General features: G+C 44.6%; 1 protein-coding gene and 1 long non-coding RNA gene across 3 annotated transcripts in view; one reads left to right on the forward strand and one right to left on the reverse strand.

Annotated features, from left to right (window-relative positions):
- Positions 1–128: 128 nt before the first annotated feature.
- Positions 129–9974, reverse strand: LOC124417825. The gene is made up of 3 exons (XR_006934068.1): positions 9348–9974; positions 7065–7176; positions 129–3042 (listed from the first exon to the last, which is right to left on the reverse strand). It is a non-coding gene; the product is annotated as an uncharacterized LOC124417825 (long non-coding RNA).
- A 215-nt stretch (positions 9975–10189) lies between these two features.
- The window catches only part of RB1 (RB transcriptional corepressor 1), a 77142-nt gene continuing 64251 nt past the window's right edge, over positions 10190–23080 (forward strand). Inside the window, exons 1-4 of one of the 2 annotated variants that reach the window (NM_204419.2) lie at positions 10190–10390; positions 10536–10653; positions 19153–19265; positions 21480–21614. In NM_204419.2, coding sequence (NP_989750.2) covers positions 10293–10390; positions 10536–10653; positions 19153–19265; positions 21480–21614 — 464 coding nt within the window. In that variant the 5' untranslated portion in view covers positions 10190–10292. Of the gene's footprint in view, positions 10391–10535; positions 19072–19152; positions 19266–21479; positions 21615–23080 lie in introns of those variants that run through there. The other variant, XM_046898854.1, reaches the window with a different exon arrangement.

The following is a 23080-nucleotide window of genomic DNA, read 5'->3' on the forward strand; positions in this document are numbered from 1 at the left end:
ATGGTTTTAAACTGAGACAGGAGGTTTAGGTTAGATATTAGGAGGAAGTTTTTTACACAGGTGGTGACGCGCTGGAACAGGTTGCCCAAGGAGGCTGTGGATGCCCCATCCCTGGAGGCATTCAAGGCCAGGCTGGATGTGGCTCTGGGCAGCCTGGTCTGGTGGTTGGCGACCCTGCCTGTGTCAGGAGGGCTGAAACTGGATGATCATTGTGGTCCTTTTCAACCAGGCCATTCTATGATTTTATGATCAGGCATTTATACAAGTGGATGAGAACCCCTGAGCATCCTCCAAGCTGAACAGTCCCAGCTCTCCCATTCCTCTCACATTTCAAATGTTTGAATCCACCTTCATGGGCTTTTGTTGGATATACTCTAGGATTTTAATGCCTTCTTGTACTAGGGAGCCCAGAACTGGACTCAGCACTCTAGACCTGCCAACTGGTGCTAAGCAGAGGGGAGCAATCCCCTCCCTGAACTGACTGGTGACACTTCCAAGCACAGCTCAGGAGGCTGTTTGCCCTCTTTGGGTGCAATGTTCCTGTCTCATGCTCAGTTTGGTGTCCGCCAGGACACCCCAGGTCATTCTGTGCAGATCTCCTTTCCAGTTGGGTAACCCTCAGCATGTGCTGGGCAGGACTTTGTGCTTCCTTTGTTGACTTTAATGACATTCCTTTTAGCCCACTTCTCCAGCCTTTCCGTCCCTCTGGCTGGCAGAGCACCCATGTGGTCTCTCAGGTACTCCTTCCAGGTTTGTGTCATCTGCAAACTTGCTGGTGGTGCATTCTGACCCTTTGTCCAGGCCAGCAGTCGTGATACAAAATGGTACTGGCCTCAGTATTGAACCCCTGGAGTGCACCACTAGGGACTGCCCTGCAGTCAGACTTCATGCCAGTGATTACAAACCTCTGGGCAGGTTGTTCAGCCAGTTCTCAGTCCACCTTACTGTCTGTTTAGTCTGTACTTCATCACTTTGAACATCGGAAGCCTTGATAAAATCAACGTAAACAGCATCCGCTGCTCTCCCTTCATCCACCAAGCATTTTGTTGCTGAAGGCAATCAGGTTGGTCAGACGTGATTCCCTCATTTGTAAATCAATGCTATTGACCTACTTATATTCAGAAATGGCTTCCAGGGGAATTTCCACCATCAGCTTCCCAGAAATAGAGGTGAGCCTGTGATTACTGGAACCTCCTTCATGACTTTTAATATAGTAGCAACATTTGCTTTCTTCCAGTTTCCAGGGAACTTGCTCTATCACTGATCTTTCAGAGATTATCAGGTGTTGCCTCACAATGTCATCAAGCCCCTCAGCACTTAACGGGTGCATCCCAGCAGGTCTCATGAACCTATGTAAGTTCAGTTTGAATGCTCCGTAACCCTGATCTTCCTCCACCAAAGTTAAGTCTTCCTTATTCCAGATTTCACTGTTCCATCATGGGAGCATACCGTTCTTGGATGCAGATGCTAACAGTAAAGACCAATAAGAAGGCACCGAGTGTCATAGAATCATGGAATAAATCTGGAATGGGCTGCCCAGGGAGGTGGTGGAGTCACCGACCCTGGAGGTGTTCAAGGAACGTTTGGATGCTGTGTTGAGGGACATGGTTTAGTGAGAACTATTGGTGATGGGTGGATGGTTGGACTGGGTGATCCCGTGGGTCTTTTCCAACCTTGGTGATTCTGTGATTCTATGATTCTAATATCCCAGCTTGGAAGGGACCCACCAGGATCATTGAGTGGCTCCACAAAGGACCGCCCAACATTCAAACCCTGTGTCTGAGACAGTACCCACATGTATCATGCCATTTTCACTTAAACTACTGTTCTTAAAATGAGTTTAATTTTCTTTGTGTGATTGGGATCTTTGTATGACAACGTTTATGGGGAAGAGTGGAGGTTAAGGTGCATGATATTAACTATTGTTTTGAAGCTGGTTGCTGGAAAAATTACGGGAGAGTTAAAAATAGAGTAGCATTCAAAAACAGGGCTGGAAATTCTCCCCAAAAATCCACTTCTAAGTTTCATCATTAGGGAACTCACCCGTCCTTCCAACCATTTTGAGTATTGATTTATCAGAAAAGTCGAAATGTTTAATAGGATATTTGATAATTCAAAATAATATGCATCATGTGTGTCCAAATCTTTTGTCTTAATGTGGATTTAGCCAACAGGCTTTGAACTATTCTTATTTTTCATCTTTTCAAGGATCCTTTATTAATACAGTGGGAGAATGCCTTTCTGGTTTTGGAGCTATTATACCATTATAAACACATTATCCTCCAGTTTCCTCCTATTGTGAATGTTTGGATTGAGATCAAACGATTTGCTTTAAAGGAAGTTTCTTAAATACTCATTTTTCTTTCTGCTTTGTTTGGCTTAATTTACAGTTCAGTCTTGATATAGGTGTATTATATAAAAATTTGGAAGTGTAATTGCTGCATTCTGAAAGGTGAGCTTATTTATTCTTGATGGTGTATGGCAGTCACGAACAACATCAGCTAGGAACCCACATAGATCTAGGCTGGATGTTTATGCACAAATTACATTTCTGTAGCTACGCTTTGGTATAGGTCTAAGCAGGCTGGAAAATCCACTGGGAAAGCTTCAGCTGCAGACATTCAGGATGTCGAAATTGTGTGTTCACATAAAGGTCAAATATATGTCAGGAAACAGTTCCTATTTTTCATGAGTTCAACATGAAGTGTGTTATTTTTCAGTAAGCCTTGCACTGCCCTTGTTTTCAATATAAAACTCAATAAGAAACTCTGCGATCTCTTTTGATGCAGACACCAGCCAGCCAGGCTGCTGAAGGCAGGAGTTGGAGAAATAGCTTCGTTCTTATGGGCAGAAGGTTCGTGTGATCGTGCTGCATGCCTGCGTCTCTAACAGCTTCTGGGCCTGTTGTCTGGTGGAGGGACTTTTTTTTCTATCAGTGGTGTGACAGTCAGCATTGGAGGAAAGAAGCTTGGCTTGAATGAGAGAAAGCTCCCAGCAGATGCTCACATCTTATTCAGTAGCAGGCACTGTGGATCAGGAGACCTAAAATCATGGAATCAGAGAATTGTTTGAGTTGGAACTCAATTGCAATGTCCAACTTGCTTGCAATGAACAGGGACAGCTACAGCTCCATCAGCTGCTCAGAGTCCCATCCAGCCTGACCTTGGGTGTCGCCATGGATGGGGCATCCACCACCTCTCTGGGCAACCTGTGCCACTGCCTCAACACTCTTACTGTAAAAAACTTCTTCCTTATATCCAATCAAAATCTCTCAGCCTTTAGTTTGAAACCATTTCCCCATGTCCTAACACTCCGAGTCCAGGAAAAGAGCCTGCTGGGACTTCTGTCCTCTTAGAAAAAGTCAGTGGAGGATGAGACACAAATCTGAGGGGGGGGGGGGGGGGGGGGGGGGGGGGGGGAACATACCCTATAGGAACTGCTGGGATGGGGTGGGAAGGGAGAGGAGAGGAGAGGAGAGGAGAGGAGAGGAGAGGAGAGGAGAGGAGAGGAGAGGAGAGGAGAGGAGAGGAGAGGAGAGGAGAGGAGAGGAGAGGAGAGGAGAGGAGAGGAGAGGAGAGGAGAGGAGAGGAGAGGAGAGGAGAGGAGAGGAGAGGAGAGGAGAGGAGAGGAGAGGAGAGGAGAGGAGAGGAGAGGAGAGGAGAGGAGAGGAGAGGAGAGGAGAGGAGAGGAGAGGAGAGGAGAGGAGAGGAGTCTGGAACACAGGTTGTCATCAAAGGAGCAAAATCAAAGTACCACTAATTATTTCATGCAGAAGGCTGTGTGCTCTTGAATGTGTGCCATGCAGCCTCTGATGTTCAGTAGGTGTTGGTGTGTGTGAGGTTATTGTTCCCTGGTGGTGTGCATGACCTGCGTTTGCAAAGTGCAGAGGAAGCTCCAAGTCTTCCTTCATTCTCTTGCTGAAGTGAAGAGTCCAGGGGCAGGTTTTGGTATGGAGAAAGCCTTGAAGGTCTGAATCACAGAAAATGCATGAGGTTGGTTGTGTGATGGATTGAGAAGCTATGGGCTTACCTGAAGCTGTGACATCTGCACATGCACAGACAGAAAGCAAGGGCGGGATTCATTTGCTCAAAAATGGTTTCCAGCTGAATCACTACTGTGGAAATCAACAGTGGTTTGTAATGACGTGTATCTGAGAGTTAAGTTCTGTGAAAGATGAGCTTTTGTTGCTACAAGTTGGGTGGGAGGATGCCAGTCTGCCATGGCTGCGTGAGCAGTTACCGTGGTCAGGAACATCAGCAGGGCTGTGCTCTTACTGGCACTGTTTGCTCTGGTGGTGAGAGGATGCTTCACTGCTATGGGGGAAAAACATCAGAGAGTCCATAAAGCTGTTGTGCTAAGAGGTTTGCTGGAATACCATACGCAAATGCTCTCACCCAATTAGGGTGCTTAACTTAATAAAGAATTCAGTTATCTTAGGCTCATTTTAAACAAAAAGATTACAGGTAGATTTCATTCAGCGAAATGCCCGTGTCTGTTGACTATATAGGCTGTGGCCACTAATTTTCAGTTGGTTTTGGGTTGTTGGTTGAAACTGACCCCTGAGTCACTACTTCTAGCAGGGTGTCTTCTATCAGCTTCAGAAATCTTGGAAGAAGAGGCACGAGAAACATCCTTGCTGCAGACAGGGTGTTCCCCGTGCCAGAGCAAGCTATCTCACACACAGAGAGGAAGCAGAAGCTGGGACTGAGCAGGATGGGAAGGGAGGGATCGACATGGGGACATGAATAGGGCTGCGTGGCTGCAAACTACAATAGGGTTGTGGTTTGTTTGCCAGCTAACCTTTGTTTGTATTTAATTATCAGTACCAATCAGGATGAGCTGTACTCCAGAGGCAGTACAGGATGCCCAGCGTGTCCCAGGGACAGGACGTGCCTGGGGTTAGCAGCACTTTACCTGCATGGTGGCACACAGAGACCTACATGTACCTGTGTAACTAAACAGTGTCATGCAGCTGTGCGTGCAAGGGTATGTTTTGTACTAAGATTATGAAATTTCCACAAGCAAGGAAAACCAGGATCAATTAGTTTTTCTGATGTAATTGCACTCGCTCTAAGGCTTCTTTTAATAAATAGCATCACTCAGGGACTTTAGTACCCTGCTCCTCAATACAAGCACAGATCTGTAAAGTAGACACAGCTCAGTCGCAGTTTTCACTTAGAACGTGCAATACATGAAGGCCTTACACATTTAGAGGTGATTTTCTATGAATAGAGTAAATCTGAGTAAAAAGAGGGGAAAAAACAAGTCAGACTGAGCTTGATCAGTACAAAATCTCTGTAAATTAATCTCAAAGGGACAGAACCGGAGGTATCCGTGCAAGATCTGGCTTGTGGGTTTGCATCAAGGTGCCATTACCTGTGCAGGCACTCTCCACCCAGCCCTGGAAGGCACCACTTCCTTTCAGATCTCTGAAGCAGTCACGGACAGTGGGTGTGAGGTTGTACGCATTGAAGCTTTGCCTGAAACATTCCACTGACAGTTGGGTTAAACACTTAATTGTTATGGATGTCCTCCCTTTGACTCTTCACTGTAGTATCCGGGACTCTGGCACCACACAGTTCTCTGAGAAGAGCAGAGTCATGGATGTATATAAACACAGAGTGAAAATATTTTTACTAGTAACATGTCTAGAGGGAAGCTTTGGACTGTTAAAGAAGCCAACAGCTAACGACGACCTCTCCATTTAGAGATAAATGGGTTGCAGTTTGTTGTGGTCCCGATGGATTAAATATCAGTGTAGAAATATTAATTTATTTTTACCCTTCATATTTTTAACTGAGTATTTATTTAGGATACAGTGGTATCGGGGCCAGGCTAGGTACAGTGTAAGAAAGCACATTCTGAGTCTCAGAAATGCCCACTCTTTCTCCCTTTACCCTTGCCAGCATTTCCTGAGGTAACAGTCTAACCTACACATCACCGCTGTTACTGTAAAAGGATGTATAAACCCCTGAATGTCAGGAGTAGCTACAGATCAGATGTTTCCATACCATTTCAAAGCAGGGTAACTGCAAGGCAGTGTTACCAGTGGGGCTCATGCTGGCCTGGCTAGAGGTGACTCAAACCCTTGGTGTCCTTGAGGCACTCTTGACACAGGACTGTCATTTAAGTTCATGAAAGCTCTGCATGGCAGCTCCAAAAAAGCATTGCTTCAGGCCTGGAGCGTGCAGGGCTGGGGAGGAGCTCCAAAATATAGCATCATACCAGACACTATGAAAGAAAAATCAGCTCCATCCCAGCTAAAACCAGGACACCCGTGGGGAGCTGGGCAGGTCCACAATCATTGGTACTTGTACAGGCTCTCTGAATTTTACAGTCTATGACCCGTATTCAAGCAAATAATCTGTCAATAGTTAGTACTTGGACTAATATAAAGAAGCTCAATGGTTTCAGTAAGTACATTCATTTCATCCATCTGCAGAAGAAATGGTTTCATTAGACTTGTAATTTAGGTGTTAGAGGTCTGCACTAATGTGGACATAAGCAGCAAGACTTCGTAGGCCATGAGGTGCACTTAAGTCAGATCACTGTATCACAGATATATCATTTGCACAAAAACTACAAAAAGGAGCAAGCCTTCTACCTTATCTGAGCAGTCGGAGCCACCGTAAAAAGGCTTGGCTTCACTTGTAATGAAAGCATGGCTTTCCCATTGGCAATTACAGTGAAGCTACAGCAACACTTTTAAATGAAAAGAATTCAAATGGAGAAATTACTTCAGGTTGGTCAGCAGTTGGGAGCAATGACTCAGGCCTGCCTGAGTGGGGAACATTGCACAGACTGCTGCCTGCGTGTGACCTGCAATATAGAAGCTGTTGGAGCAAGATGTTTAGAACCAAGTCGTTGTCCAATCTGATGAGAAAAAATAACTAATACTTCATTCTTACCTTTGTCATTTTACTCCAAAAGCGAAAGGCTACACTTAAAGGGGAATGTTTTTAAATACAGGACTAAAACATTTAAATATCTAAGGAGGAAAAGAAAGAAAAGCAGCAATTTACATATAGCTTTAAGTCTGCGTCTCTTATTAAGTACATACACACCCATTAGATCTTCCTGCATTTTAGGTGTAGTCGCTGTATCTGAGGGATGGATTAGAGGTTACTGTAGCTCCGTTCATCTGCTGCCTCTCTTCTCCCTCTGGTTCTCTGTAAGCTGTAATGTGAAGTAATAAGGATATTTTTTAGTTGTGTCTGTGTATGGAAGGGAGCCCTGAGTGCCTTGTTTGATGTAAAGCTGCATACAATTCAACCTGAGCTCAGGCTTGGCACAGTAAAGTTAGAAAAGTAGTATTTACACTGGTTGTCAACTGTTTAATAGGATATGATATTCCCTAAGTGTTAATCCACAGGGAGTTACGAGAGCAACACCAAGTCTTTGTTTATCATTAGGGTGATCTGGGGCCTGGCTCTAAAAGCAGCTGAAGCAGCTGTAAGTGAACTGCTCAGGAGGGTGTGTTCCTTCTTGTTGACAGCTGGGAAGGTCACGACCAAGTTTTCTGAGATGCTTTGCTCTCAGTTTGAGCTCCTCTGCACTCTTAACACCAGTTGTGAGGAGAGGGCAATGCACTCATCAGTGGGTTAGGAGTTTTGCTTACTTTTCCAAGCTGCCACTGTGGGCTGTTGTATGACCACTGCTGTGCTTATGCTTTATTTTAAATCCAGAAGTTTGACACCAATCTAATCGCTTTACAAATGAATGATAAATGTGTGTGTGTAGCAGGAGTCCCTGCACATAAAGATTTTGCTTCTACTAGCAAGTTGCCACCACAAGAAGAAAAAGGGAAAGGAAGTGTGCTTATCTGCAGCAGTGATCTACCTCCGAAGTGCAGATATGTGATGTCAGACAGAAGAGAATACTTCTAAGGTCTCTAAACTGAGGCACTGGGGATTTGAATCCCATTGGCTTAAAATCCAGAAGATCCCCGAAGTGTGGAGAATTTCCTTCATTAAACATAATTGTAATGCACAGTGCTAAAAATAGGCTTTTAGTTGGGAGTCAGATGATGTCAGATTTAGAGATGTTTATCAAGGATTTTTGATTTCTGTCCTACTCAATATCCATACAGTTATAGGTATGGTTCTTCTCATGTCAGGAAAGATGTATTGACTGCCTCCACTGTGCTCATTACTTATTTTGAAGAGGAATTTCACAAAGAATGAATTTCGAGAAGAATTTGAAGAAGAAGAATAAATTTGAGGAACAATCACCTCAAGTAACGAGCACACTTTGTGAGTATGTGGCTCTGACAGGCTGAGGGAGCTGGGCTTGTTCAGCCAGGAGAAGAGAAGGCTGTGAGGAAACCTCACTGCAGCCTTCCAGTATTTAAAAGGGGATTATAAACATGAGGGGAATCAACTTTTATAAAAGGGTATATATAGGACAAGGGGGAATGGTTTTAAAATAAGGGAAATTTAGATTAAATGTCAGGGGGAAGCTCTTTACTGAGAGAGTGGTGAGGTGGTGGAACAGGCTGCCCAGAGAGGCTGTAGATGCTCTGTCCCTGAAGGTGTTTAAGGCCAGCTTGGATGGGGCCCTGGGCAACCTGATCTAGTACCAGATCTGGAGGTTGGTGGCCCTGCCCGTGGCAGGGGATTTGGAACTTGATGATTCTTGGGGTCCCTTCCACCCCAGGCCATTCTATGATTTTATAATTCTATGAACGCTGAACTGAGGCAGCCTCTCTTGGCCAATGGTGCCTCGCGCTGCAGCTCAGGCAGTTGGATACTTCACTCCTTCCCTTGGTACATCCTCAGCATTTGCCTCATTTTGAGTGCTCAGTTCCGTTTCAGAGAGGACTCAGGTCCTCTCCAGTACCAGTAAGGGGTTGGTGATAGAGAAAACTGGTTTGCAGCAGGCTTGTGTGGCCCATAGACCGGGATTATGCTATGATACTATGCTCTTTAAGATCTTCACAAATGATATCGACGCCGGGTTCTAGTGCACCCTCAGCAACTCTGTGGATGACATCCAGCTGTGTGGTATGGCTGATACACCTGAGGGATGAGATGTCATTCATAGAGACCTAGACAGGTTTGAGTGGTGGGCCCAGGAGAACCTCATGAGGTTCAGCAAAGCCCAGTATCTTGCAGCCGGGTCATGGCAAAGTACACGTATCCAAAGTACAAGCTGAGAGGTGTAGGGATAGAGCACAGCACTGCCAAAAAGGACCTGGGGGTACTGGTGGATGGTAAGCTGGACATGAGCCAGCAATGTGCCCACACAATCCAGAAAGCCAACTGTATTCTGGGCTGCATCAAACGCAGCATGGCCAGCAGGGTGAGGGAGGTGATCCTGCCCCTCTGCTCTGCGCTGTGAGGCCTCACCTGGAGTACTGCGTCCAGATGTGGAGTCCTCAGCGCAGGAGGGACATGGACCTGCTCGAGTGTGTCCAGAAGAGGGCCATAAAAATGATCCAAGGGATGGAACACCTCTCCTGTGAGGACAGGCTGAGAGAGCTGGGGCTGTTCAGCATGGAGAAGGCTCTGGGGAGACCTGAGGGCGGCTTTCAGTGTCTGAAGGGGAGCAAAAGAAGGGGGCAGTCTTTAGCAGGGTCTGCTGTGACAGGACAAGGGGAAATGGCTTCAAACGAAAAGAGGGGACGCTTACATTGGATATAAGGAAAACATTTTTTGCAGGAAGCGTGGTGAGGCAGTGGCACAGGTTGTCCAGCGAGGCGGTGGATGCCCCATCCCTGCAGACACCCAAGGTCAGGCTGGAGGGGCTCTGAGCACCTGACGGAGATGTAGGTGTTCCTGTTCATTGCAGGGGAGCTGGACCAGATGGCCCTTCGAGGTCCCTTCCAACTCAAACGGTCCTACGATTCTCTGATTTGAATTAACCCTTTCACGGCAGCAGCTGCCCCGAACGCAGCAGGGTGCCACAGAAGGAGAAGAAAGCCGCACCTGAGGCGCCGCCGCCCTCCCGCCCGCTACTTCAGAACGCCGCGAGCCGCAGCCCTCGGCCGGTCGCCGTGCAGCCTACAGCGGAGCCGCCTCCTATTGGTTAGCGCGGTGGAAGCGAGCGCCCTCATTGGTCGAATGGCATCCGTGCGCCGCACCCTCCTTCCGGGTTCGGCATCGAGCCGCTGCGCGCGGGTCTAAGGGCGACGCCTTGGAGAGGGGCGTGGCGGGGAGCGGCGGCCGGCCCGGAAGTGACGGCAGAGTGCGGGCGTTGACGCGATTTTCCCGCGGTTCGGGCGCCGGGGAAGGGAGGGGAGCGAAGCGGAGCCCCTTGGTGGCCGCTTGTACGGCGGGGGCCCGACGGTCACCATGCCGCCCAAGCCCCTTCGCAGGGCGGGCGCCGCCAGGAGTCAGCGCACCAGCCCCGAGGGCGGCGCCGGCACCGCCTCACCGCCCGGCGGCACCCGGTAAGCGCAACGCAACGGCCGCGCCGCGTCCTCCGGCCCGGCCCGGCCCGTCCCGCCCGGCGGCACGGCGCCGGTATCCCAACACGGGCCGCGCGTCCCCGCCGCGAAGCGCCCGGTGTCAGCGTGTATCGCAATGCTTTTGTAGGCTGGAAGTGGGGGAAGCGGAGTTCGTGGCTCTGTGCGATGCGCTGAAGGCGCCGGACAGCGTGAGGGAGAAGGCCTGGATGACGTACGAGAGCTTGGCGGCCGCCGACGGGGCTTCGGTGAGTGCGGTGCCCGCCGCGGGGCTGCGGTCCGCTCGGAGCTGTGCCCGGCGGCCCCGAGAACTGCTTCGGGTGACGGCAGAGCGCCTCAACGGGGCGCAGGGGGTGGCTGCGGGGTCTCCTTCTTTGGAGATGTTCGGGACCCGTCTGGCCGCTTTCCCGCGTGAGCCGCAGAAGGGAACCTGCTTTGGCAGGGGGTTGGGCTGGGGCGCCTCCCGAAGTCCCTTTGATCTGTGAAAGCGGCAGCCCTTTATTATGAGCACCTTTATTATCCGGGTCACCTCCCGTGTGTTTGCGTGCAGCCGCCCAGCGCCTCCTCCTGCGGGAGGCTGCAGGAGGGGTCTGCAAGAGGTGGTGATGTTCTCCTTATATACCCCCTCCCCTTGCGTGGTGTTAATCTTAGAGCTGAGATAATTCCATCCAAAGTCAATCACTGGGTGCACGTAAATAGATGAAGGGGTTACGTGCCCTCCTGACCTTTTTTCCCCTCGTTGTATCGCTGCTGGCTCGGAGAACGGCTGCAGCACAATCAAATAGCGTTGCTGACCCGGGTGAGGTTGAACGCACCCCAGTGGGGCACTGCTCGCAGCTCACGGTCTGGTGTTGGCTGCCCTCTCTGTGCCTGGAGCTGATGTGCTGCTTCTGCTGCTGCTGTGCCACCGATTGCAGTGCTCAAACCTCACTCAGCTCTCAATGGGTTTGTGCTTGTCGACATGGCAGTGTGGGAGAAGCCACATAGCAGATAGGCACTGTCTGTAGGGTTCCCCAGGGAGTGTTTACTTAAAAGCAAAGTCAGGTTTCTCTGTGTGAACTGAAACAGGAGGCAGTCGGTCCGAACGAGTAAATACGGAGACAGGTTTCGGTGTAGTTCTGTGAATTTCACTCGTGGGTGAAGGTTTCGTTTCACTGATCAGGACTTAGAAGTGGGCAGGTAAGATGCAAAGCACTGAAAACCCTCCCTTTCTGGAAACTTTCTCTCTAATCTTCATTTATCTGTTCAGAACAGGGCAATGGCTTCAGCCTTCACCATAAGGTGCACTGATACTTATTGCCCTGTGGTGCAGTAAAACCTATCCAGGAGCCTCTCGGTGTGTAGCAAAAGGCCTATGCTGTATTTTGGCCCAATCTTGGCCATTTTCATCGAGCTTTCTAACAGACCAACGAGGTGTCGGGATGGGGAAGCTGGCAAGTGTGTGCCTCCAGCAGGTGCTGGGGCTGCTGCTTGTAGTTGAGGCTTCATTTGAGTCTGAAATCCAGCAAATGATCAGCCTGGCTAATTGCTGCTTCTCTTCCCAAGTTGAGCTGTTATCATGTCTTGGCACTGTGAGTTTCTGCAATAGCTGGTGAGCGCTCAGGATAAGGCTCTGTGTAAATGTATGCTCCTTTCTCCTCTGTGGTAGAGATAATGGGTGTGAAGAGCTATCCTGGTGTTTGTTGTGCAAGCACCCGCTGTGCACATTTTTGGTCAGTACCAACCTCTCCATTCAGAACTGGGATAGAAGCTGCTTATTTAGCTTATTTCTCTTCTCAGATGGCAAGGGAAATAGCAAGACACAGATCGAGAGAAATCCCTACTGAGATGGTGACTGGACTCGAGGCAGGTTAAGTCATCAAACAATGGGTGGATATAGAAGTAGCACCCAACAATCCTGACTCTCATCTTGGTACAGAGCATACAGACCTGAACCCTTTCCCTGGCACGCTGACCTTGTTCTTCATGGCTGATCTCAAAGTTACACCTGCCAAGCCTCTGAGAGCATGGAGGGGCAACTTGGAGGGCTAATGAAGAAGCAGTGTGGCCCTGACTTAAGATGCCGCATAACTGGATGGGCACTCAGAGTGCAAATATAGGCTTGGGCCTTATCTGAACACCTGATATATCTTTAATCAGTGAATGGTTACAAACCTAAGAACAACTAGTATTAGCTGTCACTTAGGGTACATGTAGCTGTGTGTGAAGAGGTTCTGCAAACAAAGCTTATTATTACTATTTTGGCAAGTCCATACAAAAAATAGCTAGGATGCAGTGACCTATGAGCCTGGGTGTGCTTGTGCTCCAGTAAGATACCTAAGGGTGCCTGGCATCAGGTAGGCATCAGCCAGCATGAAAAAGGCTGGTATCTGCTGCTCTCTGAAATGAATCCTCCGTGCCATCATCCTCTGACCCCACCAAAACTGACTTGCTGTCTTTTTCCTTTAAGGTGTTACACCTTTTCTTGTTGTGCTTTTCTTCTTTTTTTTTCCCCCTTTTGAATCTGAGCTACTAATGATCTTCTGTCTGTAATTTTGCCTTTCTCACCTTGACGTGTCCATACTGCAGCTTTTCGTACGGCTCTCAGCTTCTTTGTTTCCTCAGCAGTTTGAGTCAAGGTTATGCAGCTGCTCTGTATCGCAGCTGAGTCCTGAATCCTTGAACAGCTGAACGGTGGTGAGAGGTGTGCAGCAGGAGGAAGTATTGCCCTCTCCCTCCTGTAGTCTGTATTTCTGGAAAATGAGAGCAGCTCGTAGCTTAAAATTCTAAACCTATGGAGAGAAGCCATTCAAAACGTTACAACTCTGTTAAATGTGGTGGTGTTTTTCTTCTTCAGTGGGAAACGTTAAGGCTGCGACAACCAGAGTTTAACTGCACCATCTTATAGCAGAACTGGAATTCAGAATCTCAGAGGCAAAATCCAAAACGTTGATTCCTGAGATGCAGCACTACTGATACATGGTGTGAAAGAAGATATCTGATATGTGACTAGAAATACGATTTAGCTTTAAATTCTTTCTACATCTGGTGAGCTCCAGTGCACGTTTCATGTAAACATGGTAGTGCATACATAGATAAGTTCTATGCTAACGTCATCAAAAGACTTTGCTTCTTTTGTCAAGAATCTTGTCTACCAAACTAAGTTACTTCAGTATTTTGTTTACCTGTTTTAGAGTTGTTTTTGCAGGCTTCATTTCAGAAGTCATACACCCTGACAGTTGTTGACTTGGGAAATTGGCTTCTTGAATGGGAACCCTTACGCTCCAATTGTTTGCAACTGTTCCTAAATCCGTATTAAGAAGCAGTAGTGCCTCTGAGCCTCTAGATGAAGTAAATAGATACATTGGAATTATTTATTGGCCTCTTTATTGGAGAGGACCTTGAGGCATAGAGTCTGGTGTGTTTCAGCCCATCTTGTTGCAGCACGTGGTGCCTGGGTAGAGGCTTTGCTTTGTTGTTTGATGTTGCTCATAGTAGTGCTGGAGAAATGTGGCCTACTCTATTCTGCTGCTGTCAGCTCTTTGTACTCATGAATTCCTGAGTCACTTTTATTGATTGTCTATCTTACACTATTAAGAAAAAAAACCCTCTGAGGAAGGACCTATAACCACCATACTTAGTCCTTTCTAGTTTAACCTTCTGTGCCCATGAACTTCTTCCACAGGTATTGCTCTAAACTGTTTTCATGTTTTAATTCAGGCCTGTGTTAGTTATTTTGTAACCAATGAACATGAGAATCATAGAATCATAGAATGGCCTGGGTTGCAAAGGACCACAATGATCATTGAGTTTCAACCCCCTGCTATGTGCAGGGTCACCAACCACCAGACCAGGCTGCCCAGAGCCACATCCAGCCTGGCCTTGAATGCCTCCAGGGATGGGGCATCCACAGCCTCCTTGGGCAACCTGTTCCAGTGCATCACCACCCTCTGTGTGGAAAAACTTCCTCCTAATATCTAACCTAAATGTCCCCTGTCTCAGTTTAAAACCATTCCCCCTTGTCCTATCACTATCCACCCTTGTAAACAGCCATTCCCCCTCCTGTTTATACACTCCCTTCAAGTATTGGAAGGCCACAATGAGGTCTCCCCGGAGCCTTCTCTTCTCCTGTCTAAATCCCAGTTTCCTCAACCTGTCTTCATGAATGCATTATTGTCTTCTCAGTTTCAGTAAGTCTGGCATCTGAAAGGTGTTTCTGCCACTTTTCTTGGTTCTCATTGCTCGTCTTACATTCTGAAATTCTCTCCACCTATCGACTGCTATATGGATACTGCAAAGTACTCGATTCACTCAAGAGTTGAACTGTTTTCTTAGCAGAGAAAACGTGGAAGGTGAACTGCAACCTGAACAGAAGAATGCAATACTGAGTTTTAAAACATAACAAGGTTCCTCTAAATGGGCAAAGAAGTTTGTCAGTGGGTCATTTATCCCCAGCCCACAAAATGGGGAGCTCTCCAATTGGAAGAATTGTTTTCATTGGTTCAATAACTTCCATGGATTTCTGTTACTTGTAGCTAATATATTTGATTTAATCTGTTAAGAACTAATAGTAATTGTTCATTCCAAATGTTTTTCCATAGGAAAATTAAAACCTTTTCTGCTGAAAAATGGAGGCTCTTTTCTTTACATAGAACTTCTAAGGTGCAGACAGTGGGTACTTTATTCATTTTGTTTGCTTTTTTTTTCTGTAGGAAATTATTTCCCCTGGATCTTAAACTTGATCAGTTCTCTATTGTGAATGCTTCTTGATCTTTTTCCTTGCCTTCTTCCTCCTTTAATCATAAACATACCTGTGAGTCTTTATCTTACCATTTAGTTAGTTGTCCATACTTAAAATGTGGTGGCTGAGATTTTAGTAAGCTAACAGGTCACATATCTTCCTCTTCAAAAATGAAGTTCTGGTGTGACATCCTACGTTCCACTTAATTGAAGTATCTGCCTGTGTTTGTGTGTTTCTCATGACCTGGTTTTACGCAACACCTCTTAAAGTCTTTTCCTGGGTCACTCGGCCATGAGAAGTGTTGTTGGAGATGTTGATAGTTCTGCCAACCCTAATCATATGAACTAGAACTGAGACTTCCTCTTACTGTCTCTTTTTATCTGGAGGGCCCCTTGAGGTGAAGACATGAAGTTATTTCTGTTAGTGCCATCAGTGTTTTGCAGTAACATCTGGAAAGCAGAGCACCAACGACCCCTATGCACAGTAATTCAGTTTGAGCATTTAAAGCCAATGACTGTTCTAGGTTGTTCTCACTAGATTTTAAGCAACTGGTGATCTGCTGAGAGTAGGTTAAAAAGCAGTAATAGTAACTCCAGAATGAGAACAGACCTATGTTGCCCAAAGTTATAGCGTGATTTCCTCTGAAAAGCAAAGAAGGGAAACTCAGAATAAGAGTTTAAATGCAATCATTGAGTACTGGATAATCTTGGAGATAATGATTGATAGGTCTTCGTTTATGATAGGTTGAAATAAAGTTACTGGAAATCACCTTATTGGGGTTGACTGGCTGCCAAGGACAACTGCTGAGTCACTGTCCTGCCCATTTTCTGTAGTCTGTGTTAACAAAGAATTTAAATCAGACTGTGGTCAATAAAAAAAAAAGAAAGAAAAACAAAACACACTAAGAAATGAGTTTCTGGCTGTGAATTTGTCTTGTATATGTTCCCATGCATTCAAGTCTATTTTGGGTGGATTGTCTGGCTTTAACTGTAAACCAGGCATTTATTTGTGTCACAGGACTGGCTCTTCTGAAGGTATGGCTTCAGCAAAGCATTTGATCTGAGAGATGCTGCTGCATTTTTGTTCTGCAGCTGGTTTTATCTAGTTTATATAGGAAATGACTCAAAAAATATCTGCAAGCTTTGGGAGAGCCTTCTCTTCTCCAATCTAAACAAGCCCAGTTCCCTCAACCTTTCCTATCCTATGTTCCATGTAGTTTTTGTGTTAGGCCAAAAATCGTTCAACATGTCTGGTTGAGAAGATGCCCGAAGCAGTCTGTAACATCAGCAGTGGATGTGGGAGTAGTTCTGATGACTAGAATTTGATTTGCTGTGATGGTTTGCATATAGTGGATTCAAAGACTGCTTCTGAGGCTGCCATCTTCTTTACTGGTAGAAAGAATGAGTTGGTCTCATCAAACCAGTGCCGTCTGGGGTTAGTTTAAAACTTGTTCTTACAAAATCAGACCTTGCTTCTACCAAGTAAACCATTGCTCTAACATTCAAGCATTCCTCATCACTGTGTAGAGTAAAGCCTTCTAAATGAGCTAGCTCTGTTTGGGTAGGCAACAAACTAGGAAAAATGGCACTACGGCCTTTCCCTACAAGACGTGCATTTATATAACGGTGTTGTAGACTGTGTTTACAAGAGTGTGTAGTGAGGGACTTGCTGATAAGGCAGTGTGAACTGATTCCATTGGCAGTGTTGCTCTCAGGAAGGGAATAGTCATGCTTGGGAGTTAACTAGTTAACCTTAACGTTCAAGACTCTTTTTTTTTCAGCTCATAAGAGACATTAATGCAGAAGATCCTAATCCTACAGATCATTTTTTTTTATTCTTATGCTCATTGCACCTATTAGTAAAGGAGTGCTGAAGCTGTCTAATGTCTCTTAGCTAAGCTGTCCCCTGCAAAATCCCCTCACTGCAGTGTTTTTACTTCTTGTGCAGGTTGCTGGTGGTATACAGTATACACAAAATATCTTAAAAGAGGAGGGCTTCCAATAAAAGTAATTACAATGACTATTTGATGTTAGTTTTTGTTACTTTAAGCATTGTCAGATTCTTCTCAGTCTGTTAGGAGCTTGTTTCAAAATATCTACTGTACAAGTTCTCATGATTAATAGAAAAACTCAAATAGAAAAGTAACTTAAATAGCTGTCACATTGTTGAAGGTGGCTGGTTAATCAGCGTTCAGGTCTAGACCACGTCAGGCACTGGGTGAAGTTTGGGCCTCATAATGTCAGAAGGATATAGAATTATTTGAGAGGTGGCAAAGGAGGGCTACAAAGATGGGGAAAGGTCTGGAGGGCAAGAGGTATGAGGGGCTGCTGAGGTCCCTTGGTGTGCTCAGCCCAGAGCAGAGGAGCTGAGGGGAGGCCTGATGGCGGCTCTCTGTGACAGCGACAGGGCCTGAGGGAACGGCATGGAGCTGTGCCAGGGGAGGGGTGGGAAAAGGGGTTAGGGATAGGTTCTGTGCCAGAGGGAGGTGGGCATGGCCTCGAGCTGCTGGAGTTCAAGGAGCATTTGGGTATTGCTCAGTGTTTGAATGTTGGGTGGTGCTGTGTGGAGCTGGGAGTTGGACTTGATCCTTGCAGGCCCCCACCAACTTGGGATATGCTATCATTCTAAGACTATAACTCTTTATTTAACTTATCGTACAAACAAATGAGGCTTTTCACTCTTTGCAGGAGGCACCATCCAGTCTTCATTGACTTATGAGCGCTGATCTCAAGAAAGAAGCAGAGCAATTGTAAAAGGCTTATTAGCAGTGCTAGTGAAATTGTTCTTGGATCGTTTATGGGCATGGCAAGCTATTGGCTGCCAAAGAAGAGGACTAGATGTGGATTCCTTATTTACAGATTGGGTTGTGTAGACTCACTGGTATTGGGACTGTTCAGGGTTTAGTCCTCTTTAGAAGAAAGAAACGGGACAGCCATGCTAGTGCTTTGTCTGGCTTTTCCTCTGTCACCTCACGGCCTAATGGCTGAGCAAGGGTAGGTTTAAAAGTGGCTGAGAGGTCACAAGAGCTCAGTTATGGTCTGCTGGCAGAACCTGGGGGTAGGTACTACCTCCAGTGAGGATGTGGAAAGTGCAGAGCCTTTTGGGGTAGTTTTGGAAGACCACATAAGATGGAGGAACCCGGATCTTGTGTGATCTGATCACTGCTGCCTTCTGAAAGTATTTTTTTGAATGAGCTCCTGTGGATTGCCATGGTATTGTCTGGGAGACAGATAGCCAAGGTGATTGGGGAAGGAAAAAAGATAGGGCAGGGACTGGGCTAAAATTGACCAGTGTCAAAGAGGATGAGTTTTGTGTTTTGGCTCTTTCTGGGTTCCACTTAATCTCAGTGGTCTTTGCTACTGCGTATGTTTGTGGTTCAGCTACTTAGACTTAGTTGTAGGATAAAGCTCACGAGGATTTATTTCTCTGTCCCCCTAATGATTTTTTTTTTTCTTTTCTTATGACTGCGTTCTTTCTAGGAAGGAACAAATCCATCTTTCCCTCGTTCCTTAACCTCTTGTGTCTTGTTATGGTCAAAATTAGTTTGTATCTGTAGTAGTGTAGATGCAACTGACTGGTAAGATCTGTGCATGGAGAGAGATGTTGGCTTCCCTCAAGTAATCCTGAATAGAAAACAGTTACCATTTTGAAAAGGTTTTAGTTTTCTTGTCATTTTAATGTATGTGTTTTTCTTTTAAAAATAAAAAGTTGGGGTGGGAGCAGAAAAGCATGCAAAGCAGAAACCATTTCAGTGAAAATAAAGCTGCTTTTTGAAGCCTTACTCAATTGTACAGGTAAAATTCATTTTGTACTCTACGGTAAGATTTGAAACGCTTGATCTGTCATCCACGATGTACAACTTGTACCAGTTTCAGTTACCCAGTAATTGGCTATCACGGATGAATGTCTGCTTGAAGGTCTCTTGATTTGTCGTTTCTAATCTACTGTGAGCAAATTAAGGTTCTCTATATACCACCCACTTGTATGACATAGTAAAAATAAAACTAATTTTCTCTTTTTCTGAAAGGCTTATAACAAAAAGAAGAAGGAAACATGGGGAGTCTGTATCTTTATTGTAGCAATTGATCTGGATGAAATGACATTCACTTTTACAGAGCTGCTGAAAAGCTTAAGCATAAGGTGAGTCTTTCTGTGTGAATTTAGATTTCCATTGGTGTGAATTTTTGTGTGTATGAGGCTCATTGATTTTTAAAGCGAAGGTTACTTATGGGGATTACTGAGTATTCCATTAAACTAGGAGTCTTGCTGTCGTGTTTTAATTGAGGGAACAGCAGTGTTTGCTTCAAATGAGATTGGCTTATGATTGTATCACAACTTTAATTCTTGTCCTTGTTAAATCTAAAGTTTTCAGCAACCTAACTTGATATAAATTATTTAACATTTGATAAAGAAAAAGAAAGATTTTCTATGAAAACTCTTCACTAACATTTAACTCATACTAAATTAAGAAGTGGGGGGGGGAAAAAAGGTTAGTGTTCAAATTGTTTGCTAATATGCTGCTCGTTCTCAAAAACTTGAATACCAGTTTAAATATTGTAGTTTTCTGGGAAATTGATGCTATTATATATTTGTATTCGCTATGCTCATAGTAGAGAAATGAGGCTTACAGTACTTTTTAATGTAAATTTGGATAGTTAACAGTGATAGGTGTGCTCTTATGTCAAGTATATTAAAGGACCAGGATTCTGGTGCTATCTGCCTAGATACCATGCCATGTGTGGGGAATGCATCCATGAGCAGAGCCTTCTCAGGCATTATTGTGTCCTGGGATTTGTTAGCAGCTTAGTGCATTTCTGTGGTCTTACCGTGCCTGGAGCCATTCCATAAGTATGTGGGAGATGGGCAACTTGTACCAATGATAATTGTGTTCCTTGTCTTTGTGATAGCCAAGGGATCAACTTGCAAGGGACTTCTTTTTTCTGATGGGGGGGAGAAACCTTCATATCTGCAAACTGTGTTGCACAAATGGAAGAACTACAGCAGGGGCTAGGCGTCTTGCAACAAGGGGTTAAGATTTTCATTCCCTTCACACACAGTACTGAGGATGTCAGTGAGGAAGAGGTAGAATTTGGAGCACATCACAACAGTAATTCCAGGCTTGGAACAGAATATTCACTGACTGCCAGTCATCAGTTGGTGTCAGACTTCCCCATGCCTCTTTTACCTCAGGTAGTCTCCCAGCACAGTGGTCAAGTCTTGTGTTTTGACTTAATCCCTTCAGTCTTGACTGACTTAGAACTGATTCTGCTTCCATGGAATGTAATTGCATTTGTGCGGTGACGTTCAGTGCATTCCACTTGAGTACAGAATGCATTCACCCAACCACTACAGTCTGAAGGAGACTTCTTCCCTTGGGGCTTCAAAAAATAAGCTATTACTCTGATGACTTTGATTTTAGCAATACTCAATTGCTTGCTAGCCCTGGGCTTTTCAGCACTTGTAAGGGCAATCTGGCAGAGATTTATACCGGTCATCTTGCCCTCTGGAGCCACTCAAGTAGATGTGAAAGTTTGCTTCATTCTGTGGCAAAAGAATTTCTAAATGAACTACTTTGCTTTACGAAAACAAAGAAACCAAACCTCACTCATAATACAGTATTCTTATACAGGATCAAAACATTTGATAGCTTCCTCCACCTTAATTTTTATCTATTTGCTCACTTTGGTTATGAGGAAAAAGCTTTCTTGATGGCCATAGTATTACATGTTTACTGGGAAAGCTTTGATCCCCTGTGCAGTAGTATTTATACATATATATTATACTACTATATATATATGTATAGTGTGTGTGTATATATATATACTATATATAGTATACTATGTATATACTATATATAGTGTATATATATATATATAGTGTGTGTGTATATATACACACTATACTATATATATGCTATAGTATATACTATATACTATAGATAGTGTGTATATATAGTATATATACGCATAGACTATATATATACATGTATACTATATATATATACACTATACTCCCCCCCCACCCCCCCAGATATGCTCACTGTAAGATGTGAAATTCTATGTAATTCAATGTATTTATTGCTATTTTAATTCCTGAGTTTCCTTTTAGTATGGATGGAGCTATGGTTCATGTTCTTAGACTAGTAAGAATATTCTAAATGTAGAACTCTTAGTCAGGATAGGAGCCAAGGTATCAGTGTTGGGTATTTCAGGTTTTCAGTCGCTTCCAGTGTTAGTAAAAATACATTGAAGTCTATTGAAGTAAAGTAATGTTTTATGGTGATTTTTATTCGGTGGAGCTATTTCAGAATAGTCATTTTCAGAGTCACGTTAATCTGTCATCTCTGTTTTTCAGCGTGTGCACATTTTTTCAGTTTCTCAAAGAGGTGGATGTTAACATGGATACTGTAAGCACTAAAGTTGATAGCACTGTATCAAGGCTGAAAAAGAAATACGATGTCTTACTTGCACTGTATCACAAGTTCGAAAGGTAGAGTACGTTTTCTCATTTCAAAGTGATGAATTCTTGGTGTATCAGCGTTTAGGGTTTTGTACTGTTCAAATTGTGTCTGAGAAGTGCCCGTTTCAATTGTTTGCTTTTACAGATCAGCTAAATGGAACTGTTTACATGCACTGAATAAACACATCTTTATGTTCTATTCCCTAACTATTCCAATGCTCTGTTGAACATTCCCATTGTTGTAGTATAAACAGAAGAAAGAACAGCGTGATGAATGTTTGCTTTTTACAAGCATAAGAAGGGTTGTTTTATGATCTAATATTTCTTATTTAATGGGCTTGACATTTTTTACCACACCCTACCCTCCAATTCCTTAAAATTCTTTCTAAAAAGCTTTGGAAAGGAGGGGAAAAAAAAGCGGGTGGGGATAAATAAGATTTTCTGTCTCCTGGATCTGGAACTGAAGACAGTTTATTGCAGTGTAGGGGCACTGCAGATACAACTCTGTAATGAAGTCATACCTTCGCAAACGGTTTAGTTGACCGTATAGTCAAAATTGAGGGATGTTCTTTTCTTTTAAATGGGGGTCAATTGAGTTTGATGTCAGCCTGTGAAGAGCTTTGTGTGTATCATTTAAGAATCAGGAGATCCTCAAGTGGATACTTGTTTTGGGATCCTGGCACTCCAAGTTGATAAGTTGCCACTCTATGCTTTAACCTGAAGTCAGAGATGATAAAAAGTCCGTCTTTGTTCCTTTAACAAGCTACTGCCTGCGAGCATAGGATGCATATTGGCAAGATCTGGTATGCTCTCAGGCAATTTATCGTTGGTCCATGAAATTCTAAAGCACATATACCAGTAAAAAACTGTTTCATATTATTAAACATTGATGAAGCATCATGAAAAAAAGACTAGCACTGTGGGTGCCATTACTTCAGAATGCTGTGATATTTCTCGCTCACATGAGGTTGGGCTAAGAGTTGCATTTTTCTCTCCTTGACCATGAAGAGGCTCTCAAATATACCCCAAATGACCCCTGAGAGGGTCATTAGAATATAGAATCAAGTCACAAACGTGATTTAAATTATCATTCTTTTCAAAGGCCATAATTATTGGTAATATCACAGTATTTTTGTAGAGTTTATAGGTGACTTAAAGCTGTTCAGTTCCATGCAAGTTGTAAATATTTAGTTTTTACCCATTGCAAGCCTTTCCCGAGCTATGAAAGCATCATTGCTTATTAACATGGGCATGTCTTGTTTTTCTGTTCCTCCTCTCACTCTTGAAAAAGTGAATAAACAAATGAAAGCTTGTCTATTTTTTCAAAGCTTCTTTTTGTCCAATGCATCACTGAGGGAAGGCATCGAGAGGCAAACTATGCAGGCGTGTTAAAATATAGCCAAACTTACATGTACTGAGTTGGAACCTCGCATTAAAAAGCTTTGTGTTTAAAAATGCCCTTTTTTTTCCCCCCCTGTTGTTTTTACACTGCTGCA

The sequence above is a fragment of the Gallus gallus genome, chromosome 1 (assembly GCF_016699485.2).
Source record: "Gallus gallus isolate bGalGal1 chromosome 1, bGalGal1.mat.broiler.GRCg7b, whole genome shotgun sequence".
In the NCBI taxonomy this organism is placed as follows: Eukaryota; Metazoa; Chordata; class Aves; order Galliformes; family Phasianidae; genus Gallus; species Gallus gallus.